General features: G+C 46.9%; 1 protein-coding gene across 2 annotated transcripts in view; it reads right to left on the bottom strand.

The window, feature by feature from the left end:
• Positions 1 to 24258, bottom strand: part of SPOCK1 (SPARC (osteonectin), cwcv and kazal like domains proteoglycan 1) — a 462088-nt gene that overhangs the window by 140865 nt on the left and 296965 nt on the right. For both annotated transcript variants that reach the window (XM_084793963.1, XM_084793962.1), the window contains exon 4: positions 7114 to 7228. In XM_084793963.1, coding sequence (XP_084650089.1) covers positions 7114 to 7228 — 115 coding nt within the window. The remainder of the gene's footprint in view (positions 1 to 7113; positions 7229 to 24258) is intronic.

Raw genomic sequence — 24258 nt, 5'->3', positions numbered from 1 at the left:
TAACAATGAGCCACGGTTCTGGCCCCTGAGGGCCACATCCAGAAACTTGGTCACCAAGCTATGAGACTTAACAGGAGCCTGTGACAGCTAAACATGTCCTACCCAGCCAGCCTCAGGTGACATTGAGAGTATGGCTTTTAAGAAGGGTGTGGGGGAGGGGGGGAGGCAGGACAATACAATACATGAGTGCCACACTATACTAGAAAATTGGCATTTGTTAATTAAAAACATCTTTGTAGATCTGGATATATCTTTCTGCAGCAGATGGTGACCATTACAAAGGTACACAGCTGGTCAAAATGTAGAAAACAAGCGAATGTAGGGTACCCAACCCCAAGTGATGCATCTAAAATGTGACTCCTAATGCTAAGGCTCAGGAGAAATCAAAGAGGAAGGGAGGAAACATGATCAGAATCAGAGGATCAGGATGTCTATTGGGAGACAGAGTCTTCTAGATATTGGAGGGGAGCTGAACCTGTGAAACCTCAGTGCTGTGGACACCTAAACAAGACCTGTATAACAACAATACCAATTGACACGACATGATGGGGAACTTTACAATGCCCCGCCCCTCACCTGGGAGAACCCATTTTCTCTAGAAGTGAGCCACTGATTGGCTACCCAATCCAAATTGGTTAATTTCTAATCACAAAAACATATACAGAACATTAAATAAACTCAGAAGGGCATTAAGGTGTGTGTGTGTGGGTGTGTGTGTGGGTGTGGGTGTGTATGTGTAACAATAATAACTGAAGAAGTGGGAGACATGGGAAGAGTTGAAGGGGCCGGGGAATGATGTAAATATATTATTCCTACATGAAATTCTCAAGAAACAAATAATTTAAATAAAAACAAATATATCTTTGTGAATCTGACTTGTAATGTGATACATACCACAAAATGTAGTATCTGCCTTATAGGCTGTCCCCTGCTCCAAGGGACTAAAAATTCCATGCAATTATTCAGATTTCTGGCATGAATTCCTTTCTATTCTCTATTGCTCCTGTCATTGAGGTTAGCCAATCAGTGCCTTCAGTTTCATAGAGCAAAGCAGGGGAAGGGAGACATGGGCTTGAGCTATAAAACCTCACTCAGGGAAGACAGCAGGAGCAGCAGGAGTAGGCATAGCTGCGTCCTGGACACAGATGGACAGTGTTTCTGTTGTAAGATCTCATGGGTTTAAATTAGCTCAGCATCTCTATGTTTAAGTGGCATGTGCTTTAAATGAATACTTTTAGAAAAATCACAAAGGACAGAGGACCTGGAACATATTGTATGGGCACAGAAGGGAGGAAATAGTTTTGACACCAGTGCCCAGAAAAAGTGCTTGATAAAGAGTAGATACTAGAGGAAGGGGGTCCAGGATTCTGCATGGTGGGACTTTAGGGACCAGGAGAACAATTACTGCCCTCTCGGAGATCATCATCTTTGGGTATCCCCTCCCGCATCCCCAGTGGCTGTTGTGTGACAGGTACAAGGTGAGGCGTCTACAGACAGATGAAAACCTGCCCCTCGTTGGCCATGTCCAATCGGGACAATTATTTATGGAGCCTGAGCAGCAGCTCAGTCACCTGTGGGATATAGCACAGCCCTGACAGACAGCTGTGTGAAGGTGACAAGCTCCATCCATGCAGTGATTCTGACAGAGTCAGTCAGTCCTGGGGTGAAACATCCACTCTCCTCTCCTCTTCCTCAGTGATGTATGCTTGGCATGGGTTAGACGCATTGCGTGCCTTTGCCAGATGGCAGGTCATGGTCGAGCTTCTTCCGTTTACCAAAGTGACTGACTCAGCAGAGTGTGAGCCCAAACTTAGCTGCGGTGAGTCCGCAACTTGCTGAGGAATACCACCAAGTTCTCCTCAGATCTGAGCTCTGCCCATGAGGATCCTCTGAGCTTAAAATGGAACTCAGAAGGGACACAAGCCACATCAGTGCTGTTCCCTAGTAATGGAGGTGGTCTCCAAGACATGGTGATATGCCTTGATGGGGGAAGCATCAGAGAGTCAGCCAGGAGCTCTCGGAGCCTGGCGCCTTCCACACGCGTGGCCATGTGCCTTCCGAGCCTCCACAGCTATGTGTATGTATAATCAACCGGTTCAAAGCCCCTGTAGCGGGAGGCAGAGCTTTGTTGTAAAACAAAACTGAGATGAAATGGCCTCATCCTTTCAAATATCCTCTGAGAGTTTGCTATTTGAGGCACACCCTGTGATGTGTTTCTCTCTGACCTCAAACACTTTGATTCTTTTTTTCAAGTTCACATAAAAGAGAGAAAGCTCTGAGATTGGTCTACTGTACCGAAAGCCTCAATGGCATCTAAATTCTTTGCTGGCACCGAGAATTAGTTGTTATTCCAGATAGTGAGGAAGTGGAGATGAAGGGCCATTACATTAGAGAGGCCCAGCCCCCAGGGAAGTTGGGCTGTTTTGCTCCTTCCTTAAAAATAGATGAGTTCCCACAGCTCCCCAAGGCTTTGAAGGGTCCACTTAGATGCCCCAAGTTCCATCCTGACACCCTGTCCCCATTCACTACACTCCTGCAGAATCAGAGAATGTGGTTTGTCTGGAAAGCCCCAAACAAATGCTTCAATTTTTCCATTCTCCAAATGAAAATCAATGGCAAGGGAGAGTTAAAAATCAATGCTCAGCCCTCCTCCAGGAGACCACACCACCGCCCACCCCTACAGAGAGGCTGATGAGAAGCAATGATCCCAACCAACAGAGAGACCCTGCTGGCGGAGCCCTCTGCTGGCTCCATCCCCTCCACAACACTCTCCTTAAAAATATCTCAGGGAGGATTTAAAAAAAAAAAAACCTGCGACAAGAATGAATAATAAGGCGTTGCTCTAACACAGCCTCTCCATCGCTAGCAAGCTCGGTTACAAATGGAGGCCCCAGCATCCCAGGATGGAGTCTGACATCTCTGTGTCTCAAGGGGCCTGACTATGGCCATGAGTTATAAGATGCTTAGCCTTTCTCTCCTACAACTCTGCTTCTCCTCTTCCCCAGGCAACTAGTGTGCTTTCTGTCACCCCAAGCAGGCAGTCTGTGTCCCTTGTAAGTGGTTTGGTCCCAGAAGGGAGGAGGTGGAGATGACACACTATATACTCATTTGGGTCTCATCCCTTTTTGTTATTTGCTCATTATTTGATTGTTGGATATACTAATAGCTTACTTGTGTTTATTGCTGAATAGTATCAGTTATTCAGATACATCACAACTGCTTGATCAGTTCACCTTGAGTTCTCATTTTTTTGTGCGATTCTAAACGCAGCGGATACAAACACACACAAGAGTACTTTTATATGTGCATATATAAAGTAAACTCTCTGAAGTATTTTCTCCCAGCATGCTGTATTTTAAAAAATAGTGTAAGGGGTATCTATAGAACATCAGACATCTTCAATTTGGTGAAATCTCATTTGCTGTTTCGCTTAGGAAGTCTTAGTCAACGCTGAGGACAGAACTCTCACTTTATTTTCTTCTGAAGGTTTAATAGTCTTAGTGTATGTGCTTACAAATGTGACCTACCTCTCAAGCTAATGTTTTATACAGCATATTATGTAATCATTAAAAATTTTAATAATAGTTTACAGTAACATAAGGCATTCAGGTATAAGTATTAGGACAAAGTGTGTATAGCATATATTTATTAAGTAAATTTTGACTAAAACAAGTCAATAAGCAAAACCAGGGGCTGAAGAGATGGCCCAGCAGTTAAGAGCACTGGCTGCTCTTCTGCAGGACCCGTTTGGTTCCCAGAACCCACAGGGCAGCTCATAGCCACTCAGCTCCAGCAGGCCCAATGCCCTCTCCTGACCTCTGAGCACATCAGGCACACACGTGCAAACACATACAGACAGACAAAATACTAACATGGATAAAATAGACAAGTCTTAGCGAAAAACAAGAAAAAGAAGACTAGAAGGCTGGACAGCATATTGAAGTACTTGAGTTGCTGTATTTAAATAAACCTTACCTACCTCCTATTTATTTTTAATATTTTCTATAACAAGCATCAACTAGCATGCCAAAAGTAGATTGAAGACTTTTTAAGTCATCACGGAGAAGCCATCCAGAGCACATCCATTACTCTGCGGTACAGCAGAGTGATCCCATGGAGACTGTGAAGGAGGAGCAGATGGCCATGAACCTCCTCCCCCCCCCCCCCCCCGCCCATACCCACCAGCACTGCTGAGCAGCAGGAAGAAGTGAAAGACTTTCCACTCTGAGAAAGATGTGAATATAGCAGAAGCCTCCAGATAAAACCCCTACAGATCTCCTCCTCAAGGGGTTGGGGGAGACTCCAGGTGGCGGGAGGCCTGCTTGCCCATTTCCTTTCCACCACTCATCAGAACTGTCTGGTCAGCCCTGAAACAGTGTGGCCACAGACCTGCGCTCCCAGGAATTTCTCCAGCTACTGGAGCTCCCCAGGCCATCCAGACCCATGGCATCTCCCCAGCCTTGGCCCCTAGTCCACTGAGAGTCAGCCTATGTCTGGGGCCCCCTCTTCAGCTGAGGTCTCCCAGCTGCCCCTTGCGGTCTGTCAGCAGCTTCTCACAGTCTGGAGGTGAGATTTTCCCCCTGGAGCTGCCAGGGGCCATCTTGGCTAGCAGGATTGTTTACAGATGTTTTACAGAACGAAAAAGCACTTTCCTGATTGGTGAATAAATAGAGCTGTCAGTATGATGTCCCTATTCCAGGGGACCCCTGAAGTTTAATGTGGAAGGACAGATGTCTCATCTGGGAAGTTGTCCAAGATGCTCCGGAGGGAGTTACACACCTGGCTGCTATCGAGGGCTGAGGACTGTGAAACCCCACTTCTGAGAGGGATATTTGGGAATGCAACCACAGTGCCCACACACAGGCCTCCTTGGGCCAGGCAACCTCCCAAATCCTGTCGAGGAAGAGGATATGGCCTCTTAGCCAAAGCACACTCTTGAGCTATTTTCTAGTAATGAACGGGCCCTCTTATCAGAGATGCAGTCATTTTCTTTGTCTTCCCTATTGCAAACACAAAGGGGCAGCAGCAGTGTCACCAGAGTCCTTGAGATCTGGCTCACAGGTTTGAGGGCGGCACACTCAGACCGGGAAGGGACAGGAACCCCAAGGGAAAGTTGCTTCTCTCCCAGGAGCATATGTGGCTGGGAAGGGGGCGTAGTGGCTGAGCTTCCAGAACTACTCAGACAATGATACCTATTATGATAATTGTTTTACTAATTACCAGAATGGCTGGCACTGACATTAAGCCACCATCACACACCGTCACCTCTATTGAACTTTCACACGAAATATGCTGTGTCTGTGCATTAAATCCATTTAACAGATGACGAAATACAAATTTAGATCACAAATTTACTTCACAAGTTTACACAGGCATAGGGGAGCCAACAAGGAACTGAACCCACACTAGTCTCATTCCTAAACCCGTGACCAGAGCTCTTATAATTTTATAGACATAGGAGGTTGGGGGCTACCCTTTCCACATAAGCTGAGAATGACGCCTTACACCTGGATATATCTGAATACCAAACGAGGTGGCTGCCTCAGTCTCAGACACATTTGAGTTTAAGACTAAACGCCTCTCGTTTTGTATTTCTGCAAATTCTAGGGAAGAGCATGTGAAAGATTCTCCAACATGTAGACCCATGTGTGCGTGCATACACACATATGCGCGCACACATATACAGGGGACCAAATGGCTGAACAACTTGGAACGTTATCCCCCAGGTCACTCTGCTACTTGCTTCTAATGAGGGCTTATTTCTGTCTGTCCTAAAAGGCAGAAATCACAAGGGATAGGAGGGCCTGGATGGTTTTTTCTTAGAGTATATGTCCCTTTAAAAGGAGCTTCAAATGATAACAACAAAACTATTTGTACATCCCATTCCTTAATGACCTGCACACGTTTAAGGCAGACAGAGTAGAGAGAAGAGGAAGTGGGCACAAGCTGCACCCTTGCCAAGAAGCTCTTCGCCATCAACAGCTGCGGGGAGAGGGAAAGTCAGTTTTCTTCAATGGTGTAACCACCAGGGTTTATCACCCACACTGCAGGCCAGGACCCAGCTGACTCCCAGGAAGAAGCGCTGTTCTAGGAAAACAGCCATGCACATCTCACGCTCTCCATCTGGGTCTTACAGACACAGATGCTGACTGCACGTAAGACAACAGCGAAAGCAAAGCACAGCAAAGGACCCTCCCTCGTGGCCAACTATGTGCTCTCAGGCACCAGGCTCAGGGAAGACAGAGGCAGAGGGTCACTCCAAGTGAGGAGTTCTTTTTTGCTGCAGGCACTGATTTGAACAGAGGGACACTGCCCCAGCAAGATTCAGAGGAAGCCACTTATTACAAATGTTCCAGGAGGAAGAGCCCAAAGACCGACTCCAAAGGCTTACATCAGAGCTCAAGGGGGAACGCATGCATCCATTCTGCATGGTCCTAGGCATCACACTGGGGCTGATAAGGCCAACGCAAGCTGCAGGAGGCTCCTGTTCCTGAAGGGAAGCTTCACCATGCTCAGGCTATGGACTGCAATCAGAGAATCAAGGGCCACCTCCTGCTTTCTCGCTTGGAAGCTTCCTGGACACCAGGGTCACTTGGGGAAGAGGAGGGCCCCAGTGATGACAAAAAGGTATTTTCTGTTAAGATGAGGACTCAAGAGTCAAAATTAAGAAGATTTTTAAAACTTAAGATGGCTGTTCTTAGAGCTAGAGAAATGGCTCATCAGTTAGGAGCACTGGCTACTCTTCCAAAGGACCTGGGATACAATGCCCTCTTCTGACCTGTGGGCACCAGGCACACACATGAAACACAGATGAATAAGCAGGCAAACACCCACATAATAATAATAATAATAATAATAATAATAATAATAATAATAATGATAATAATAATAATAATAATAATAATAATTTTAAAAATATTGCTGTTTTATGTAAGCCTGTGTTTTCAATCTGAGATCCATACCATCATCTGAGGATAGACACCTAGTACTATTTAAAAAGGTGGCAAACAACTGCTCTCCTTTCGTTCAACCTGTGTCCATCAGAGCTCGGCTGCTTCAGATCCACCAGCCGCAGAGCACCCTAACTTGTAGCCACCCCCTTCCCCACCTTACCTGGGCAGCAGGTGCTTGCGGCTGACACACAGGGCTGTCTGGTAGTCTTGGGTCACACACACTTTGTGAGGGCTGCATTTTGCCTTCAGGCAAGGATCCTTGGACGGGTCCAGGGCTGAGATAAAAAGAATAAAGAGAGCTGGGTTAGTATCTCTGGGGAAATTTAATTTCCATTACCATTCAAATAAACAGTGGAAAACAAACCAGCTGTATATGTTTGTGCTATTTCCTGAGGCTGGAGAAGACTGAAAGAAAACTCCAGCCGGCTGGGGCTCTGGATCTGTCCCCCAGGCCTCTCTGGCACCAGGATAGCAATTCCTTTGTGTTTTAAGTAGGAATTACTCTTTAAAAACAAACAAACAAAAAAACTTTCACAATTGTACATGATCCAAGGAAATACCAATAGTGTCCCTTTTTGTTTATTGCCTCATATTGGTTTGTGTGACTTCTTCCATGTTTAATTTTAATTATTTCCTATTACACACCCCCCCCCCAAATCCTTGCTGAAAACAGTGTTTGCTTCTGTTCAATAAAAATGGACTTCGGGCATGAATAGTTGAAGTTTCTTGTAGCCCTTCAGGATGGGCAAGACATTTTGTACAACACAGAGTTGTGATGTAAGTGTGAGAGGGAAAGAAGCAGGCACATGAATATTTATTGTGCAAGGCAGAATTAGATAAGGGCCATGGTGGGCATGGAAAATGATAAGGGAGCTTGAGAGAAAAATAGAGATCAATTTCTAGGGCAAGGATTAGTGAAGCATTAATATTTGAATTGAATCTTGAAGGATGGGCAGGATTTTGCAAAGCAAAGATGGAAAAGACAAGCCAGGCAGGAAGAGCGGCATGAGCAAACGTGGGGCAACGTGTTTGGGCAATCACGGGAAAGTCAATGCGTTCGCTGGAGTCGCAGGCCTGAATAATGAGAGAGAGAGGGGGAAAGTTGGTTCAGACACACAATTCTAGAAAGGATTCCCAAAGGCACGAGGTCATATACAGCAGCGTTTTCTAGAAGGAGCTGAGCAGTAGGCCCGGGCTAATCAGCACTCTGCATGCTCAGGCACACGTGCTCATCATGGGCACAGAGGAGGCCCCTGGGAATTCTCTGCACAACAAAAAGCGATTGTGCCATCTCCCAGCTTCCAGGCGGAAAGCCTATTAGGCAGTAAATCTTTCATAACGGCTCTCCCAACCAGGGGAGGGACGCTCCCCACATCATCCGCGCACAAACATTTGGTTACACAGATTGGCATTCCAAGCAGGAACTGCAGAACTGCCCACCCCACCGATGAGGTTCCAGCCGCTACACAGACTGTCACAAGTCTTCTCCTAGCCCTGGTTTGGAAACCCTACACACCTTTCTTTAGGAACTCTGCTACTTTAGGAAGGTGCTACTGCTGAGTTTTGCAGGGTGGCTCTGCCTATGAACAACCAGGGTACGCTCTTTTGTCAGTCTCAGCAGCAACAAGGCCCTGATTCCAATCCGAGCGGAGCTGCCTGGTAGAGCCTGCTTCCCAAGGGATACGTTCTGACTCCTGGAGCTTAACAGAGAAATGGGCTCCTATAAGAGAGAGGCTGGTCTGATCCCCAGGGACAAGGTTTGCTCCTAGCTCTTAAGCTGAGAAGGGCCTCTGGGAGGCAAGTCACAGAGAAAGCCCTCAGAGTCCTCCTCGGCTGAACCTTCCAGAAATTTGCAGGCAGAGCTTCTTAATCCTGTGTAGAAATCACTTGTGTCTTGGAGGTGAATGTATGGGAAGTTGGGAGGCTGGTATATATAGTCTGTGCATCATACCTTGGGCTGTGGTGCAGCCCAACTTGCTCTCTAAGATGCCTTCAAAACTAAGGCATCCGTTAAGGACTAGAATCCGACCACCCATGAGGACTATGTCTGTCCTTCCTTGTCTCTTCGCTCACTTCCACTCACCACTTACGATCTCAGGAGATCTGAGACTAGACCATCGGCAACGCCCACCCCTCACCCCCCACAGTGACCAGTTAAGGCATTTCCAACAGTGGATGCCAATGCCGTGGAGACTTGGATTTCTGCCTCAGTGGTTTTCAGAGAATCCAGGCTGGCCTCATTGATGGGTGTTGACATTTGCAACGCTGTGCAACGTATATGACAGGCCTTGGGGTAAAATTTGAACTCTTTTTGCTTCTGCAGTTGAACGTTTAATGTCTACACTGCCACACAGGTGACCTGGAACAATACAACAGTCACAAAGACAGCAAATCAGCTGTGTGAGGCAGGAAAGGGCACAGACCTTCTCCGCCCAAGGTCCTCTGGGACTGAGTTCTACTTCAGCTACCTTCTACCCTGTCTATACATCCACTCTTCAGGAGAATAGAAATAGAAACAACCCCTTCATGGCTTGTCAGCTGCCGCCGGCTAACGCATGTAGGCACGCTTACGAGTCTTAGGATGGTAAGCCCGTGCCATATATTTGTTGAGTTCGAAGGTTTGTATTTTGTTCTCGAAGTGGGTAACAAGGCATCATAATTAGAAGAACAATAGCTGACACTCAATCGAGTGTGTCTGACATGCAGACTGTGAGCTAAGCCCTCAAATTGGATTAGCTCATTACCCGAGTTTGTTTTCTGTCGCTGTAACAAAGATGACCAAAAGCAACTTGGGGAGGAAAGGGTTTGTTCAGCTTTAATTTCTCCAATCACAGTGCACCACTGAGGGAAGCTGGGGCAAGGACTTAAGCTGGAGCAGAGACAAGAAGGAAGCAGGAACGCTGCTTGTTGGCTTGCTCCCAGCATGCCCATGCTCAACTACCTTTCTTATACAATTGAGGAACATCTGCCTGGGGTGGCACTGCCCACAGGAGGCAAGGCCCCCCTTCATGGACCAGAGAGCAAGATAATGCTTCCCAGACAAACCCACAGGATGTCTGATGGGGAGATTTCTCAGTTGAGGGTCCCTCTTCCGAGGTGGCTCTAGACAGTGTCAAATTGACAAAACAAACAAACAAACAAAACAAAACAAAAAACAAGCTCCCTCATTTAGTCTTCCTATCATCCAAAGATGAGGCCTTAGCCAAAATCCACAGCACATTTAAATTAGTCTTAAAGACCAACAGCAGGCGAGAGGTATGGAGGAAATTTCCATAACTGATCTATAAACCCCAACTTCATCCCATTAGGTGTCACAGTATAGGAATCATCCAGGAAGGTCTTTGTAGTTGATTGAGAGGCCAAACCTTATCCAAGTGTACAGCTCAGTCTCACCATTTTCCAGATGCCTCCTGAGAGCCCATGGGCCTAGTGCTGCGAGGCCACAGCATATCCTGCCATTCTGCCCCTCAGGACTAAGCCACAGTCACCAGCCCCAAAACTCAAACAGAAGTGGGCACCGAGCTGCACTCACTGTCTACTTGCTCTAGACTTGGCAACACCCACCCCACACCGCCCAGAAGTCATGTGGCCCATGTCTCTCTGTATTCTCATAATCTGCTGTCCTACTATTAGGATAACTCTTTCCATTGAAGCCAGACATTCCTAATAAGTAAAATATCCACTCCAAATACTAATATGTTAAAAAAATGTCAGTTCAACTAGTCTACTTGGTAAAAGCCTGTTACCCAACTGCTTGAAAGAATCTTAAAGTTCAAAGCCTCTGTGAAACTGAGCATAACCCTGCTTCTAAATTAAAAGGGAAAAAGAGGACTTGAGGTAGAAAGCCCTTGCCTAGCATTTATGAGGCCTTAAGTTCGAGTCTCAGCACCACACAAACCAACCAACCGACCCCCTCCCCATCCATCGCTTAACTCCACCCACATATTGAACAATTGGCACAGAGACATCAAATCTGCTAAACAGTAATTAGGAGAGTCTGAGTACTTCAAACACATATATGAATTGTTTAGAACAAATGAGCGTCATAGCACAACAGAACAGTCACAAATCAAGCTGTCAGCCTTTGCTTCAGCATACACTTTGCTCTGAGACTCAGCAATGCTTGGTGTGAAAGCAGATGAGAGGGTGGGGAGTCAAAGTCTACCATGTTCTGAGCAGCAGCCACGAGGCTCCCAGTCCTCACACAGCACAGGGCCGCCCAGCTCCTCTTTAAAGGGAATGGCTGATAGGACATCAACATAGAAATGGCATTTCATTTAGCGGCAGGGCTCCATGAAGCTCTCCTCCTTCCATGCTGGCATATTGATTGGTGTGGTCTTTGCACATCTCATGCAGGCAGCCATATTGCTGAGAGTTCAAGGGGAAAACATATCCTATCCAAAAGGAACTGTCTCACAGCAGGTGTCCTGGTCCTTGAGCTCTTACCATCTTTCCACCCCCACTTCCTCAATGTTCCCTCAATGTTAGGTGTGTGTGTTGCGGGGGGTGGGGGTGGGGGGGGGCGGAGGGTGTTACAGATGTCCCATATGGGACTGGGCAATCCACAGTCATTTGTTCTTTGCACTTTGACCAGATGGAGAGATTTCTCAGAGAGAGAGAGAGAGAAAGAGAGAAGAGAGAGGGAGAGAAGGAGACAGAGAGAGGGGGAAGGGAGAAGGAGGGAGAGAGAGAGAGAGAGAGAGAGAGAGAGAGAGAGAGAGAGAGAGCGCTGTACAAATCTCTGGGCATAAGGATGAATCTTTATGGTTTTAGTACATGCTGGTCTAGGTTACTCTCTAGGGTCTATGACCTCTCCAGCCATGGGCTCTTGGTTGGGTTTATAGTGCCAGGTATGACTTTCCTCCTATTGAATGGCCTTTAGAATCAATTATGTTGTTTATTACCTCCAACTTACAAGTGCCACTAGTCATCATACTGCAGAGAGGAACCTAAACACATGTAAATAAGGACAACAGTTGAATTCAAGAGGGGGGGGAAGGGAGGGGGAGAAGGGAAGGAGAGGGTTGGTAAGGGTTGGTGAGGGGGGGAGAGAGAGAGAGGGAGTGGGAGGGAGAGAGAGAGAAAGGGCGGGAGGCATTGATTTGAGAGAAAGTATGTGAAGTAACAGAGAAGGGAGTGGAAAGAATGCATATATAGTGCATTCATGTATGAAATCCTCAAATATAATAGTCATGGGATGGAGAGACAGCTTAGCAATTAGGAGCACTTGTTGCTCTAGTTCTAGAGAGCCAAGTTTTGACTTCCAGCACACACAAGGCAGCTCACAACTACCTAAAACTCCTCTTCTATCTCTGTGAGGACTGCACACACATGCTGTATAGATACAGACGCAGCATGGGCACTGCAATATAATGCTATATAGACATGCAGACAAAACACCCATGCACAGAAAATAAAAAGAAATAAATCTTTTGGAAAATAATGATGGTTAAAAATGAATAACTAATATAGATATTTTTTTTAAAGCAGTGGCACTTGAGAAGCCCTGCCACTGTGGGGTGGGGGAACACCAAGTGTCATGACAGCCCCACCCAGGTTTGAAGCTTTGGTGCTAAGTCACTGAGGACTTCTTGATGACCCTTTCCAGGGTGTGCTCTCTCTCAGCACACCTTGGTGACAGAATACAGAAACAACACAATCTAGTATCCTTGCTACAATTTGTGTCACCACACCTATAGGACTTAACGATGAGCTGAACAGATGATGTGGCCAGCGAGGGCCCAACAGGTCCTGGGAAGGCAGTGTCACCTCTCCTACCCATCTTCCTGTAGAAACTAGCTTAGAGGCAATTGGCATAGTACACACATCCAATTAATTTTTCAAAATAACTTTCACAAATCGGTCTTCAAGAAAAAAAAGAATTAATTTATAGAGATATTTGCTGAGCTGTAGCACATTGAATTCAGAAGCTTGTTAATTATAAGCTTCATGTAGGCTTTTTTTCTAATTAATTTTATTTTTTTAAGCTCATTGCTTGGTCTCAATTAAGGTGGTGATATTTTAATTATCGTAATTGTTTCTGAACTTGTTTTTGAGTTCAATGAGTTTATTTTTTAATTAGCTACATTGATTTTAAAATCCAGGATCAACCTTGTTCACTGTCCTTGGGCATATCCTACTGGCTTAACTGACAAAGGGTCTGGGTCAAAGCCCTGTGATGGGGAAGCCAGAGGCTACTTCCTAGGCACTGAGAGGAGAGAGAGAAGTTTCATCTGAAACTTGACATAAAAGATCCCCCAGTCATCTGGGCAAGTACACACGCCTGTATGTGTTCACTCAGCTAACATTAGCAGAGTTTTATTCCATGTGACACATCTTATGGCAGACCAGAGGCTAGCATCTCCTCCCTGCATGCTCCCAGCTCCCAAAACACACAGATGGGGCACTTGACCTTGCAGAGGGCTGGTGAACTCCCTGGAGGGGCTGGCACATATGGAAAAGTGGATTTAAGCAAGGCAAGAAGGCAAGGCAGATGCTGAAGAGGAAAAGAGACCTTCTTTCCAGGAACAGGAGGGGTCTGGCCCACTTGGGAACCCGTGCGTACTTGATCAGGCTTACAGCAGGCTAGGTAGGGGTCGCAAGTGTCCCTTATCCCTTGAGAAGGTGAGTAGACAACATGGAGAGGAGCCACAGCCACCTCCAAGTTCCAGAACAACTGTAAATATGGTAGATCCTGGTGACTCCTGAAATGACCTTTCACTTCTAAGTATCCAGGAGCAGGAAGAGGGAGCCTTGCATGTGCATTGTGTGTGGAGTGGCACTGAGCAAGCAAGCACAGACAGGCTTTATACAAGCAAGAGCTCCTGCTCATTAAAATAGAGGAGTGCTTAAGGGTCTCGGAATACCCTTTCTCCCTTCACTTAACTAACCACCTTAGTCCCTCGCCAAGCTGCACAGGATTCTGGGAAGCAGAGGCCACCCTCTGAGCCCGGGAAGTAAGTGACTTAGCGAAAAGTTGTGTGAAACGTGGCCCACTGCACTGATTCCCAGAAGCTCGCTCATGCAGAGGTCACGCAAATTAATGAAGGCCCATCCTCTCATTCTTGCTTTCTAAGATTAGCCTCTGTCTGGGACACGCATGGCCAACAGTCATCTGAAGAGCAGGCATGCCCAGTGATTCATTAGGAGTGACTTCACAGATGACTGACAAGGAAATTACTTCAAACTGTGAAAACCTCCTCTAGCTAGGATCTTGGGCATTTATTATAGCTTGTCTGTCCCCATGGTAACCTGCGTGTGCATCTCGCCTCCCCCCTCTTTGAGGAGCTTGTTTACCAGCTGACGACAGAGCCTCACAGAATACAAATTGCGCTCATCATCGGATGTTGCTGGAAGCTGGAAAGGACAGCGGCTTGGAAAGTCTCTTTCATTCCTCTTAGCTTCCACATTCAAGGGCTTCCCGGGTTCTTTGAGGCTGAACAAAGGGACTTATTGGCCATGTGGTCAGGTAGCACGTACACTTAATTTCAGAGGCACAGAAGACTAAACCTGTGTGCCCAAAGACAGCAGAATGGCCCTGGAGGATGGCAGAGGACAGATAATGACATGGAGGCAAAGGACAAAAAGACACAGCTGATTGAAGATAGCCTTGTTCCTTTTCTTTCCCCTTAAATCAGGTTCTGAAGACTCCCAATTCTCTGCATGAAAGTGAAAAATACCTTCCTAATTATTAAGGGTGTGGACATTCAGCTTGTAATAATTGCTGAAAAATAGCTGCATGGGTTTAAGGCATTTATTACTCTTGATTTAGGAATACATACAATTAACAATAGAAGAAAATTTAACTTAAAAAGGAAAAAAGAAATAGCTTATCATCCAGCAAGTCAAAATTAGGCAAAAAGAAAACATGATATTCTCAATGGCTTATAACAAGGGAAATTATAAACACTTTGATCGTCTGCATTAGCCTGGGCTGTGTGATGGTTGGTGTTGGTTGTCAACTTGATGCACCTGGCAAGAGGAAACCTAAATTAAAGAATTGCCTTGATCAGATAGGCCTGTGAGTGCATTGTCTTGAGTGTAGGTAGATCCAGGCCTGTGTGGTTCCAACCCTAGGCAGGTGGGTCTGGGCTGTATAAAAGACAGCTGAACATGGCCTGGGAGCAAACCGGAAGGCGGCGTTCCTCCATGGCCTCTCTCTCTGTCCCCTCCTCCAGATTCCTGCAGTGCCATTCCTCAACTGAAGGACTGTGGCCTATAAGATGAAATCCATGCTTTCCACCCCAAATTGCTTTTGGTCATGGCATTTATCCTTTAGCAACAGGGACCAGGCTGGAACAAGCTGCCGTTAACAAAACACCACAGACTGTGAGCTTAAGCAATGTATTTATTCTCTCACAGTTCTAAAGGCGGGGCCTGTGATGCTTCTCAGCATGGTGAGATTCTGTGAGAACCTTTCCCTAGCTTGCAGAGAGCCGGCTCTTTACTCTGTCCTCGTGTGGCCTTGCCTTTTGGCTGTGTGCCCTCGAAGAGATATGCAGGAGGTTTCCTAGTATGCTCTGATGAGGAGGGGCACTGACTATTGGGTTGGTGCCCCACCCTATAACGTTTATAGAGGTTCTAAACCTAACTTAACTGTAATCGCTTCCTAGGAGTCTCATCTACAAATATGGCCACCTGTGTGTTGAGACTCTAACATGCTGATTTGGGAGAGGTGAGTAACACTCAGTCCTTAACGTCATAAACAGGTAAACGACTTACCCAGTGAACCACCATCTGTGCACAATAGCACGCAGCTCTTCTAAAGATCTATGTATAGGTCTATACTTACTAGCATAGGTAGATGTTCCTGATAAATTAGACAAAAACATAATTTGATTTGCGTCAGGAGCAAAGTAGCTTCTTGGTACCAGGAAGCCTCAGTGACCAAGCCAAGACCAAAAGTCAGATTGGTCCTTTTTCTAGAGAAGCACCTACGCCCTTCCACAGCCTGCTTCTCCTGAAGCCTCGCCTCCCTCCCACGCCAGGCCCAGCCTCCTCCTCCTCCTCCAACTCCTTCTGGTTGGTTGCTTTAGACTCTGTCGTACCTCTGGAATACTCAGGAATAAATTCAGATGCCCACAGACTACAGGCTAACATGGCTGGTATCTGCAGATGCCAGATCTAGAACTATTGTTAGAAGATCTAGTCCCTCCTGCATCCTGGAGAATCTTATTTGTAGCAAGGAGACAAAAGAAATTAGAGTCATGGCCAAAGGGTGGAATGGGTTCTTGTCCATTCCTGAGAAATTTTGCCATTTGCCTCTGAGATGGAGGAGTTAAGGATTACCCATGATTGGCTAGAACTAATGACACCCACCAGCGAGAGGATGGGCCCTCAGCTCATACACAGAACAAGGCATTATGAGCAGCCACCGCTAAGGCCAACATGGTCATTTAGTCACCCTAAACATCAGAACACAATCCATTCAGAGATGTGCACTGGTCCGGCTGTAGAAATGTGTGTCCATAAGCACAGAACTGCATCAGCTGGGCTAGCCATTCCCCTTTCCGAGGCTGTCACTTCAGCCTCCCCCTTCCTCCTACGTGCTCCAGAAAGAGGAAGGGAGCACCCTCCCTCCGTGACTCCAACAAGAAACTGATTTCCCTTTGAGTGTGAGGTCACAGGGGGCAAAGGGCGGCAGAACATGAATGGGGCAGCAGTGGCTTGGCTCCAAGTGAAAAGAAAGGGAAGTGGGAGCATCTTATAAGATCTCAGCTGGTCAGGGGACTGGGTTGTTAACCGTGGCATGGATGGATCTACAGGATAATGGACTGTCACATAGTCTAACTCGGCAGTGAGGAAGCCCACACAGAAAGCAGCTTAGTCTTCACTGATCAGCTGGTAACAAACACTCAGATGCTGAGTCTTTATGGTCAACCAGTCAGAGATGCTGGCCTTCAGTTCTGATGAGTGTCACACTAAGCCACTAGACCGCTAATGAAGCACCCCAAGAAGAGGACAAATGTGGCGGACATGGTGTCAAGTAGCCACAGACCAAGCTACCTGATGCTAATAGGTACCACCTACAGATAATGCCAGCACTTAGAAGAAGGACTAGGAGTTGATGTCATCCTTGGCTACATAGTGAGTTCAAGGCCAGCCTGGGCTGCTTGAGCCCTTGTTTCAATAAGCAAGCAAACAAGAAACAAGCCAAGTTTTAGGGTATTTGGATAAGCTTGTGTTGCTGTTACAATTTTTTTTTTATTCAAGGGATCTTTCAAAAGCAGCCCCGCTGCCCAGAGAATGAAGTGGGGGAGATTCAGCCACACAGCTCTCCCGCCTTGCTCCTATGAAGCATTTCAGCCTGCAGTGCAGACAGAGAGGTATGCCAAGCTTGGCAGCAACAGAGATGGGGCAGCAAGAGTGAGAGGACTTGAGCCAGGCTGGACCTCTAAGGAGAGGACAGGACCCTGTCCACAGAGAAGTCATGGCCTCCCATCCCTCCAAATGGCCAGAATTGCATCCAATGTTTTAACAGTAAAAATACTTGAGTCCTTCCTCACTATAGTTGACATAAATTACTCATAAGACATGAATGAACAAATGAGAGAGAATTACTTAAAATACAAAAGAACCAATTCATAGTGTAGGAGGATCAGAGACCATAGCAAGCACCAGAGAAATAAAATATTTACAGGAAAAGGGGTCCCCATCATTCAGAAAGTCTATCTCCTGTATCTGGGCAGCATTTTAATGCAATTAACAACCCCATAAAACACGGAACCACCCTCAGAACAAAGATGTGCACAGAACTAATTCTTCTGGTGCTGATTGTCCCACTCTCAGCAGCCATGACTAGTCACCACAGGAAGGACCCACCCCCATCCTTTGTGCACCAAGAAGGTATAGGTTGCAGGGTTTGGAGCAGAGAGGTTTGAGGGAAGGGGTGTGCTGTGCCCCTACCCTACCCATATGGGGTCTGAATTCCAACAGAAACTGAGTTCCCTTTGAAAATGAGGTCACAAGGGGCAAAGGATGTCAAAACAGAATTGGGCAGCATTGGGGCTAGGTCAAAGCTGAAAGAAAGGGAAGGAGGAGATATATTATTATTATAAGATCTCAGCTAGGCAGGGGGACTAGTCAGCCAGTCTTGCTGGGTCCTTAGCTCTGAAGAGCAGGTACAGAGAAGCAGGTCCCCTCCTCTGACGTACGGGGGCTGGGGATGCAGAAAGATGCCTGACACAGAATGACCCAGCTGCCATCCTCAGTACTTTCGCCTGCTCCTTTCAGCTTTCTCCCCCGAGACCCAGAGGACAGTAAGGAGCCCTGGGCACTTCTAAGGCCCGAAGCCCTGGGGGTAATGATTCTATTCGGCCTTCCTACTCTCACCTCCATACTTGTTTCTACATAAACATTAAAACTCCTTTTGAACACCAAGTTGAGGTGTTCAAAAAAACCTTGTCCAGAAGCCTTCTGTCGAGTAGCCAGAGCCACATATTGCTGGTGTCGGAAACACAGTGTCCCCACATTTTAGGAACAAGAGTGTTATCCCAGCCTCCTTCCCAAAGAGACTGAGAACAGAGAACAAAATCATGGCCCTAAAGCCCCAAGCACTAGGACCATACAACAAAGCTGCATGCTGAAACTGGACCAGCACGCCCCACAGCTGTGTGCGTATTGTTTTTATGCTTGTGAGAAGTTTTGTGAGCTTTGAAACGTCTATGCCAGAGAGAAGGAGCGTTATTGAGTGGGGGTACGCGCAGAGCTTGCATTCAAGCGCTCCTGAGAAAAGGCTAGGAAGCAAAAGAGCCTGCTTAAGGGAAACAGAATTAGGTCCGCATTGCTAACATAAGCAGACAGAGGCTTGAGTTTAAGGTGGCTAAAAGTGGGGCAGGCTGGGGACACTTGAGTAGCAGAAAACAGCAACGCAAACTGGTGTAGAAGGTTTATGCTCCCAGGGCTGCAGTTGGAACCACCGACCTGCTTTCCTGATGTGTCTATTCTGTTTTTGCAGAGCTGGTGAGAGACAGGGATTAAATGGCACCAGACCAGGAAAAATCTAGGGTAAGCCTGCCTCAGAATGGAGGTGCTTGCTCCAAATGACCACCCACAGACAACCTGTGACATCTTACAAACCAGAACATCAATGCAGAGCTCTGCTGAGGCTCACGGAACCCATTCCTGGCACCTTCCAGATAAAGCCCCAAACCCAGCTAAAAAGAGAGAAATAGGAGTCTTGTGCTTTACGTTCCCAGTGCAGCCTGCCCCATCCCTGCTTGTTTCTCAGACTGCGTGGCAGGCCACAGAGAATGCAAACCTATGGCAAATCTTACTTTACAGTGCAATCGACCTGAAATCCATGTAAGCCGACAGAGAAGAGACTCCGACAGTGTATGGACAGTGTGTTCTCAGCACTGAGCCTCGGTGTAGGTGTTTGCTCTCGCTGTACCTGAGAGACTCTTTGGGAGAAAAGTTTGAAAAGTGCTGAAAACGTTTACAGAGTTTAGAGGGTCCTGGAAAGACGCAGAGAGCTCTCCAGGGTCTGCTGTGTAAGATGGAAAATCGATAGCGAGAAAAGAGCATCCCGAGAGCCCTCAGTAGCAGAATGTTCATTCTGTCTGGATCATAAAGCAGCTCCCATTAAAGGCAATTAATCAAGAGTGTATTCCATGTCCTTCTAGCAAACTTCCAGGCCACCTCCTTCTAGAGTCCTCAGTTCCACCAAGGAAAGAACCCGGGGCTTTCCGGAGAGCAGAGCAGACCGCACAGCTTAACACATTTGGAGGGTAACTTTTTCCATGTGCCAAACACTGGGTGAGGTACATAAGCATTTGTGGCTCCCTAGGTATCAAACTTAATATCCTAATTAAAGCTGTTATTGCTTTTGTCCCTCCCAGTGTTAATTTTCCAGATACTCTCGGCCGTGGATTTATAAATGGGTAATCAGAGACTATTCATTTCCAAGCTCTTTCTTTCCCCAATTAGGGCAGATTCATTTCTCCTTCTTTGGGAAGGTTCCCAAGGTCATTAAATTTCATTCCCGGACTGAGAGTTTTGAAGTAATCATCAGGAAGTTAGCTCTGAGTGGAGCTGGGGTTTCTTGGGGGCAGCTTCTAAGCGCTCAGAAACCATCTCAGGCTGAGAGAATGGCTGCCTCTCCCACTGCAGGGATGACAAGTGCTGCATCACTTCAGTCCTGTGTTTTCTTGTTGTTCCTGCCACTGTTCGCTGTACCCCACACCGTTCAATCATTGCTAGCACGTGTCACTGGGCATCTAGTGAGCCTAGCGGTTTGTGCACCAAAGCTGCCTGCAGCCAACTGTCCCACCTGCAGCTCTACCACTGTGCTCCTCGCTGCTTCCCTCACAGTATGCTCTGAGAGAAGCACACGACTAACATAAAGCATATTCTGGGTCTTACTGTGCATAGAAGAGACACAGAAACAAACAAGACTGTCATCTCCACTTGGCAACCATAGCAAGAGAACTGTAGCTTGTTCCCACATCACTCAACTGAATGATCACTGTTATGTGACTTTAAGCCTGTCTAGAAGCCTGTACAGGCCTCTAGGAGAAGCCTTCTAAGAACAGGAAGGCAGCTTTGTCTTTTAACTACTGTCCAGCCCAATCCCCAGTGTCTACAACACCAAAGAGGTTTAATGTGGTGGTCACACCAAGGTACCTTTTCTAATCTTCCAGTCTGCTTAAAGAGGTTAGGCACAGAACTCATATACCATTTCTGAACTCCATGTGATCTGACATGTGTGTCTCAATGGATGCTCTGAGTCAATGCTGGTTGAAATCACCATGCAAGGGCATCTTGTAGAAAATAACCTAAAATCCATTGGCCACAAAAGCCCAGGGCTGTGAGAGCCTCTGGTATCTCCTCCAACATCTTCATTGATATCATAGGGAAGGCTTCAATCCTCGGTGTGATTATGAAACCACTTGGTCTGCCAAGTACTGTCATGACACTAGGCACTGAGAGGTGGCCGAGCCTGTGACTCTGCTCTTCAGGAGTTCACAGATGAGCCAGGATGGTCAGAGATAAGGAGAGGGACAGGAGAGAAGAAGTCCAGGAAGAGGTAAGGAAGAGTCACTAGATCGATAAATATGGTGGGAAAGACAGGAGCATCTTAGCAAGAGGATACAAGAAAAGAGCCACAGGCCAGAGATCCAGGGGAAGATGTCCTTGACACCGGAGAAGCAAGAATTCTGGCACAATTCATTTCTTCCTTCTCAGCTGCAAACCACAGTTCTCTTAGATTCTGTTCAGAAACCCCATTTTCATTGAAAGGGCAGGTGTAAAACTCCCTGTGCAATGCTAGTGGCTTCTAGTTTACAGTTTAGAATTCCATCAAGGCATCCTCTGAGACAGCCTAGAATCTAACATATCAAAAGAGATATGGTGTGTAGTGCGTATGCAGGGAGGTAGGGGGGGGGGATGTTTCTTAGCAAACTTTTGAGCTATAACTTAAGGGCCCAAATAATATATACACGGATAATGCTAAGACATTGGGACTCTCCCCTGAGGTGACACTCACAGGCATATTTTACTTTCTGCAAGTCTCTCTTGGAGAAGCCCACATCCCCGCCCTTGGCTGTACTTGTACTGTTTCCTCTAGTGCCTTTCTTTACAGTAAAGTACCTTTAATAAAATGCCCATCTCTGTGTCACACTGCTTGGCCCTGAAATTCTGTTCTGCACTGAAGTCATGTATCTTGGTTTGGCCTGAGTAGGGCATCTGCTTACCCCAGGCTGCTGGGGGTAACTGTGTGGAACTGAGCCTCTGCCCCTCCCCCACCACTGACAATAAAGACTTGTCTTAGGACAACCTGTACCCAGCTGTGCATCCTTGGAGCAGGGAGGCTCAAGGCAGCTGATTAATAGGTTGGTGTCTAATGGGGGAGCACTGGCCTACTCTAGATTTGGCCAAGTCTTCATGATCCATGGCGTCAAAGTCCTGGTGAAGGAAATGTAGGATCTGAGTTAGTCGGCTCGGGCAGAGCTGTCAGCAGTCAAGAACCCTGTGTTGAAGGGCAGTTCTGGCCTTCAGTGAATGCCAGTTCACCTCTTTCCCATGCGATGCCTCTGAAGTATCCCTTACACCCTCAGCAGCCCAAACTGGGTCCCTTTCTTCTCTAGGTTATATTTAGGCCAAAGCACCATTCTGGAATCACCTTGCCTCTAATATCTGCTTCCACCACATCTCTGAGAACTCTGATATCCAGTGAAGGGGCCTGGCTCTACTCTCTGTGGAGTCCCTGCATCGGGAGCCAGATCACCTCCTACTTTCACCATTGTTCAGGTGTCCAGTGGGAGAAAGGTGAATTGATGGATCTGTGTTTCTATTCAGTAGGGTCCAACTTCTAAACCAATACTTGACAGGGGAAGAAAAATGGTGGGATAATAGAGATGCCGTTCCCCTAAACACTTCTTTCCCCTTGCAAGTGTTTAACAGACATTCCTGGCACCAGATCCTGATGGCTGGGACTAACCAGCCATCAGGCCTTTTGTGATCCTGAACAAGCTAATGAGGGTATGTGCTCTGTGTAATCCAAACAGTATCTATTTCATGCCCAATCGTTTTTTTAAATGGTCAACAAATCTCTCGGGCAGCGTGTTCCTTTCTCTGACAAACAAAAGCTCTGTCTGGGCTCTTTGTGGGCTCTGTCCAATCAACAAGAGCAAGAGGCCCCAAGGATGCTAATTTGAAGTCCCCATCACAATGGCAGAGCCTCTGGGCCCTCCAACCCAGCCTAATAAGACCCTGGCACTGGTAGCCCTATCCAAAGCTGGACTGATGAGGGGAAAGCAGACCGATGACGTATACCTCCGGTTTTTAACTAACTCCTAAAGAGCATGTTGACAACTTCTCACACGATGCTCACTATTTTAGGCAGCCACATTCATGGATACAGTACAACGAAGTTTCCCCATGTTGTCAAATAGGGTAGAAATTCCAGGCACCACAAAGTGGCCTGTGGAATATATTCCTGGCTCCTTAGGCACGAGCAGAGCCCAAGTGCTTTTTCATGCTGAGAAGAGCTGGGCCTGTGGCAGCATCCCATCTAGTGCCTGCAGACCACCATGAAGGGACCCCTTGGGTGGTACAGCAACCAGTTAAGAAAAGCACCAACTCCTCACTTGGGTCCAACCATAACTGAAAGCAACTTGGAAGCCTGGCATCTCTGTCTGCATTTTGTCCACTTCACCTTAGGTCCTCTGCTTTTCTCTGCCCAGGGGCTTGCCAATCACCCAAGTAGCACATCTAGAAATTGGCACAAAGTCAAAGTAGCTGAGGCATCTTACTTTCCTGTTCTAGAACATCTAAAGAAGTACCTCGTGGCGTTCTAGTTGTTGTCTCAAACCTGCAGTCACCCTGGATTCCGGGAACAGCAGAGCCTGAAGGAACAAAACACCCCAAGGCAAAGGCAGTTCTCTCTCCATGGTGAGGCTGCACCCAAGAGCGGGAGCGATTATCTCCCAAGAGGCCTTTTCTTCTCTGGCTACAGAGACTTCTTCACTCCGTAGGACCAGAACTGAGATAAAAGATGGACAGAGCACACCCTGGCCAAGACTCCCCAAGTTTGTATAACACCTCTTGCTTCCTTGTCCAAGCTCTTTCTCTGTTTAAACCTGAAGTTTACACTTTGGTTAGGATTCCTTTACCTGTTCACCTTCCTAGTATAGACTGATTAAACCTCTTCTCTCTGCTGTTGGCCACTGTTCATTTCTTTAACTGGAACACTGGGGTGAGTACAGCTTTGCCTGCTGGAGCCTGGGCTTTCAACCTGATGTGATACCATACTCTCCACGGGGCTGGCCCTGTGTAGCTTAGCCTGCATGGTTGGCAGACTCATCCAGGAACATAGTTCCCATGGCAACCCATCTCCTTGACTCCAATAGGGCCATCAATGATGTAACAGAGTTTACCTGGTTTATTCTGAGGTAGTGATGCCCAGTAGTTCATCACTCCATAAGCCCAGATGTTCACTGAGCACCTACTGTATGCAGCTTCCATTCCAGGGACCCCCGATGTCTATCAAGCACACCAGCCTAAGAGTGTTAAGGGGACCCAGCATGTTTGTCTTCACAGATTCCTGCCAAGAACCCTCTGGGACAGGGCTCACCCCCATCCCCATGGCATAGATAAGAGAGAGATGGTAGAGATGTAGAATGTATTTAAGTGTGTGCTGAGCTGGAAGAAGAATTCAACCACAGTGGGCACAGGCGCTCCTGCACCAGAGGCCACAGGGAGCAGATCCCACAGGTTCCCCAGCTTATATGGTACACTTCAAGCAAGTAGCGCACAGCGAAACATGGCTCTCTATAGGCTGTTCAGAGATGGGTTGTTCAGATAG

Source organism: Acomys minous (genome assembly GCF_964271855.1).
Source record: "Acomys minous genome assembly, chromosome: 9".
In the NCBI taxonomy this organism is placed as follows: Eukaryota; Metazoa; Chordata; class Mammalia; order Rodentia; family Muridae; genus Acomys; species Acomys minous.
Note: the sequence above shows the minus strand (reverse complement) of the source record. Positions and strands in the feature narration are given on the sequence as shown.